Source organism: Tachypleus tridentatus, chromosome 12 (genome assembly GCF_004210375.1).
Source record: "Tachypleus tridentatus isolate NWPU-2018 chromosome 12, ASM421037v1, whole genome shotgun sequence".
Lineage (NCBI taxonomy): Eukaryota > Metazoa > Arthropoda > Merostomata > Xiphosura > Limulidae > Tachypleus > Tachypleus tridentatus.
The window spans coordinates 21,462,242-21,468,241 of NC_134836.1; the positions used below are offsets into that span (position 1 = coordinate 21,462,242).

The window sequence follows — 6,000 nt, forward strand, 5'->3', positions numbered from 1 at the left end:
ATAAGTAAGGCTTCTTTAATTTTGCGTTTGTTTATGTTTGTTTCTTTATTTAGTATTTGAGTGTTTTCAAACATGTGGTCAGCTTCCGGTCAGTTACCTCTTTCTCTGTGAACCTGACGATGACCGAAGAAGGTCGAAACGTTGTTCGCTCTTCTATGTAAAATATTTTCTCAACCCAAACGAGCCGTTTTTGCATAAATATAGAATATACTATTTCTAATATAGAAGGGTTTTTATGAGTTATTTGGTATAAATAATACCAAGTCCAGTCCACGTAACGACAACAAATTAATTTATATTATTAAAAACGTTTTGCTAAGGGTTATGCTTACAGATAGGCCTTACTTCACAAACACAAAATGTTTCAACATAAACACCGAAACCAATGTATGCCTAATTTACTTACAAACTAATTTTTAGAATTCCTTACTAAATGTTCAGTAACAGAAAACACTGTTTAACTTAACTACAAATAAACAGATGCAATAATACTCATTATATATCTCACTAACTCACATTGAACTGAATCACTGATTAACTTACTGCTTCACTGATTCTCGTGTTTATATATTACTCTTTTCCTAGTTACTGCACGATATTCTACGTCATAAAGTTATCATCATTGCTTAATGACGAGCTTCCTCTAGCGAACAATCATCTAAATTAAAACACTAAAAATATAACTTGGAATACCAGCTTTTATTCTGAATTAAATCCCTTGAACAGTCTTAGTACACAAATAAAACAGTACACTAAACTGTCCATTCACTTAGAATTGTGGATGATTTTCGTTTCCAAGGGTTACGGTATCGAGATGGGATACTATCTTGTTCTTTATCGTCACATGATGTCCTGTCAGTAAGTAATCTCCCACTAGATGATGGTCAATTGAACCAAATGGTGGCTCAATCCTTAGTGATCCTTTGAAAGTAGTCTCAAAACAACCTTGTGCTCTTTAACAGGTTGTCTTTTCGTCCCTCATTCTGTAAACCATAGCATTGATTATATTAATTACAATACGTAATCTTTTTCAACATCTGCTTGATGTTGGAGCTCATCCTTTCTTGTGGCAAAGACTGTACATCCATCACATGTCACCTAGATGGAATTTAATCTTCGCAGCATTGACATCAAAACTGTTTTTAATTTTACTATTAGTATATTTAACTCTTTGTCTTGTAAAATAATATATGACATCAGTGGCGTTCCTCAATATATCTAAATATTCTGTGAAAAACTACGCTGAGTGACTATTCTCCGAGTAAGAGTACAGAACGTCGAATTACACTTTAAGTTCTCTTCTAAACTTCAATAATAGTGGCGTGCTGCCTGTAGATTTTTGTACTGCCCTATAATGACTCATAAGTGGCAGTTAAAAATATCTTGATCATATGGTTTCTTATGTCAAGCTACATAAATAGTTAACTGATTTAATAAGTACAACTGTGTCCTTCACCACGCTATCGGAAGATAGATAAGGGATTGGAGTTCTAACCTTTTCTTTTTTTTTTTCTTTCCAAGCATCTAACACTTTTCCACAAATATGGATGATTCAAAATTGTGTCTCTTATCTGAGTGAAGTTTCATAAGCACCTCAAAGTTTGAAACCAATTAAATAACGGGTTTCCTCGGCAAACTTATGACATTTTGGATAGGAAAACATTTGATTCTGGCCATTTGGTAAATAGTCCATTACAAGCATTATATATCTATTCACTCTACCAGTCTTTGGCAGAGGTCTAAGCGTACTGACAATAGCTCTCTCAAGTTATGCTTCAACACAATATTGCTATAACTGCCCCTGCTGCTTCTTCCATGTATCTTTTCAGTCACATGATTATTCACATGATTTATGCCAACTTTACCAGCCACTTCAATGCTGCGTGAACTGTTTGGAGTGAAATTAGCTTTTGTCCATATAAGTAATGAGCTAAGTCTTATACAACATTTAATATCTCTCTCATCACTTATATTCTCCAGCATTGATTGCATACCATACAATAATACTGCTTCTTCTACAGAGTTACTGGCATTTGCATTCAAAGTAAATGAATTTTCAAGAGATGGGTATGCTAATACAAGAATAATTGTAAATTCTTTCTTCAATTAGTTGAATGCTTGTTTGCAATTGGCAGTCAAACAAAACTTATTTATTTTTCCATATAATTTTTGAGAAGATGATATATGTCATAAAAATCATAGTTTCTAATTTCTGTCTCTTTCTTTTCAGAGTTTCATGATTTCCGGCAGATTCCGATCTCAATCCTTCTTTGCCCCTTTTACCAAAATAATTCCACTTCTGATACCTGTGTTGAAACATGTTCTGTCGTTTGGAAAATTGTTTTGAGTTTTGTGGTAAAACCAATGCTATGTCAAGTTCGCTTAATGATAATGAATTAATTTATTTCTTTTGTAGTTGGATAATATTTGTTGCAGACTAGGTTCACTGAGTAGTTTTAACTACACAATAACACAAAACTTAAAAAAGAAACATTGATATTTGTTTACGCTTAACTTAATTATACAGTCAGTTATACGCAGAATCACTCATTAACTCTCTGATTTATTTATACCTACTTGTTTTCTTATTACCAAACGAAATTTCAAGAGCATAACTCCATGATCGTTACGTAAAACGAGCTTCTTGTAGCAAACAAACATCTAAATTATGATATTAAAGATACAGCCCACAACAATATTCTTTACACCTTCGGTGCATTTGTAACATTTTTAACAAATCGTTTTACATGTTTACCTCAGCAACTACATTATTGTGCGGGTTGTTTTAAAGAATAACGTATATAGACGGTAAAATAAAGTCAACACAAAAATGTTTTAATGATCAACCTGCTTGATTAGAGTTCGAAAGAAAGCGTAACATGCGCTTCTTCAAATCTTTAATTAGATAATTTATAAAAATTTCAAATAAGTTAACTGATATTGTGTACCATCTTTTTATATCAGGGAAGTTGTCTACTAGCATATTTGTATTTGAAAGCGATTTGCATTTCTTCTTTTGTCACAAAAAACACAAAGTAGGTTTGGAAAATAACTGCTGGCTTCATGCTGGTTCAGTGGCAAACATGTGCCATATATTGAAACTGGGAACTCGATCCGGAAACTGAGCCTTGTGCTAAATACGAAACAAACAGGTGATTACGCAGCGTCGATTTCACTTATTTACTCCTAGGAGAAAATTATTGTCTGTAATTATTTTATTATTTTTAACTGTAGAACTCTTTCCGTCATAAGAACTTGTTTATGAGATATAGTCTCATTTATTGAGATGGTATTACTAACGTTAATCTAAATTATTGCTCTTTTAGATAATTCTATTTTCTAAAGACAAATATTCATTTGAATAAAGATATAATTACACTGGTAAAATACAAATAATCCTTATACCTATACCAGATAAAGATATAGTTGCACTTGTAAAATACAAATAGTTCTTATACCTATACCGAATAAAGATATAGTTACACTAATAAAATACAAATAATACTTGTATTAACACCGAATAAAGATATAGTTGCACTAGTAAAATACAAATAATTCTTATACCTACACCGAACAAAGATATAGTTGCACTAGTAAAATACAAATAATACTTGTACTTGACTGATGCTATTCCAGTTTTGCTGACCATACTTTTAGTGAAAATATTCACCAGTTTGGAAGCGTAACTCGAACCTCGTGAGCATTCATGAAATTTATAATGTTTCATTCTTTGTAGATACGCATAAAACTACAAAACTTGTATCAAAACTCATTTTCTAACGTTCAAAAACACCAGACATTCTACCGTGCGATAGAAGAGGCACGAAAACATGTCTAGCTTCATCCAAATGGATCATTGGCGAGAATCATGCTCCAAATTGGACTAAACTATGCTTTCGGGATCCATTGTTGTTCTAAATACTCTGTTACGAGAGTTTTTTCAGCTCCAGGGAAAACAAAGAGAGCTTGAGCCGGCATGACCAGGTGGTTTGGACATTCGTCTCGCAATCCGAAGGTCATGGGTTCGAATCCCCGTCACACCAAACATACTCGCCCTTTCAGCCGTGGGGGCGTTATAATGTAAAGGTCAGTACCACTATTCGTTGGTAAAAGAGTAGCCCAAGAGTTGGCGGTGGGTGGTGATGATTGGCTGCCTTCCCTCTAGTTTTATACTGTTAAATTAAGGACAGATAGCGCAGGTAGCCCTCGTGTAGCTTTGCGCAAAATTAAAAACAAACAAATAAAGATATCTTCTTTCTTCGAAATGTTATGTATTTTGGCTCCTACATTAGTTAACAATTTGAAAGTGAAGATTTATGGAAATGCCCATGCCTAACTCCACTGGTATCACCTTGTAGAATTGTTATGAATTCGCTGTAAATAAAATATAGTTGGTAAAAATGTGTCAGCGTCGTTACTTCTCGCATCTGAGGTAATATCTCTCTCCATAAAGCTGTTATCATATGTAAATGAAGTCCACTGATGAAACTCCATATTTGTCGATAAACTCGTCTAATGAATGCATTACAAAATCTCTTGTTGGACATTCATAGCTAATCGTTTTCTTATTATTTGCACCATACACATCACTAAACTGTATTAATTCTAAAAGTATGGAAACTCACACTTGGAATGATTACATCTATATGTATATTAATTTGCATTCTGCAAGCGTTAACGTTTACAACCGTTGTATATTCTTGTAGAACGAGATGCTAAAGTTCATCAGTGATTTCACAATCACTCTACGTTTATCACATATCCACACGAGTCAACTAATCACACAGAATACGCTAAAAGACTAAATTACAATATGCAACATAAACTGGGGCACAATGAATAAAGTTCACGATTTGTTCAGTACCAAGCGCCTTTCTTTTACCGACCAGCAACAACAATAGTTACAAAAATCGATTTTAACTGGAGTCTTCCAGTTAACAATTTACAGAAAAGATTCACACAGTTAACTCGAATGTACTCAAGTTGAATCTGAAACCACATTAACCTAAACGTAAAGAAAGTAATTTGTCCTCGTTATAAACACTTTTAAAGATGGTGCAACAGAAAGAAATGAAAAAAAAAAAGATCTAGAAAGGTGTTTAAAAAGTTCTAAGCGACTACTGAATAAACCAATAATTGGTATGGTGTTCCTAAATAGTCAGTGGTTCAAATGTCACTTCCATTTTACTAAAAACAAAAATATCTTGTACTTTCGTCTTACCACATCGTCGTAGGCTGGGTAAGTGTCTGTCATAGTTAGTGGCCGGTACTCTCTCCTCTTCGGCGCGTTGGAATACAAGCGGGAGAGCTTGCTGATCATGCAGCTTCCGTGGCTCGAGCTGTCGAAGGCCCGACCCGATCTATACTGAGCTTCTCATAATGGACGTGAGCAGTACAGCGAGGCCAGCGAGCTACTTCATTGGTTAGAAATAACGGATTCAAATGGCGTCACGAAATATTGGAAAGGAAGGAAAAAGGACGTAAAGCGTATTGAGCATGGAAAGAAGATTTACGTGTAACTTACGTGTTAAGTTTGCCTGCACGTAATATGAACGTATCTGTAACAGAGATCGTTATTAATATAGCCATAAAGATAAACAACGACTAAAACTCCTGCGAAAAACAAAGAGAGATCGTAAAACCATCCGAAAGCCTCAAAGATGGCAGCACAAACGAAGCAATAGCTTAACTGTACTCTGGATGAATGGTCTCGCACAAGATAGTGTAAACTGAACTAATTTGATAAAATTATTAGCCTTACAGATGTCTAGTGGGTTTTAGGTCGTAAACTGGTGGTTACCAGTCCACTAAAATATACTACAAACTAATATAATTATCTTTCATGCAGTCAAGTAGGTTTAACTTTGTAAACTGGTAATCAATCCACTAAAATACGACAAACTAAACCATTATAATGAAACTAATTTCTTACAGCTGTCTAGTAGGTTTTGAATCGAACTGGAAATAATTATCATCACCGTTTCAGCAATGTGTTTCATA

The 6,000-nt window shown here is 34.2% G+C and overlaps 1 protein-coding gene across 3 annotated transcripts in view; it reads right to left on the reverse strand.

Moving 5' to 3' along the window:
• Positions 1 to 5,576, reverse strand: part of LOC143235133 (dipeptidyl peptidase 4-like) — a 128,023-nt gene extending 122,447 nt beyond the window's left edge. Inside the window, exon 1 of one of the 3 annotated variants that reach the window (XR_013018936.1) lies at positions 5,222 to 5,401. Coding sequence is in view for 2 of the 3 variants with exons in the window: in XM_076472980.1 (XP_076329095.1) it covers positions 5,222 to 5,320 (99 nt within the window). In the remaining variant the exon portion in view is untranslated. Of the gene's footprint in view, positions 1 to 5,221 lie in introns of all 3 variants that reach the window. The other 2 variants (XM_076472980.1, XM_076472982.1) reach the window with 2 other exon arrangements.
• Positions 5,577 to 6,000: the final 424 nt, after the last annotated feature.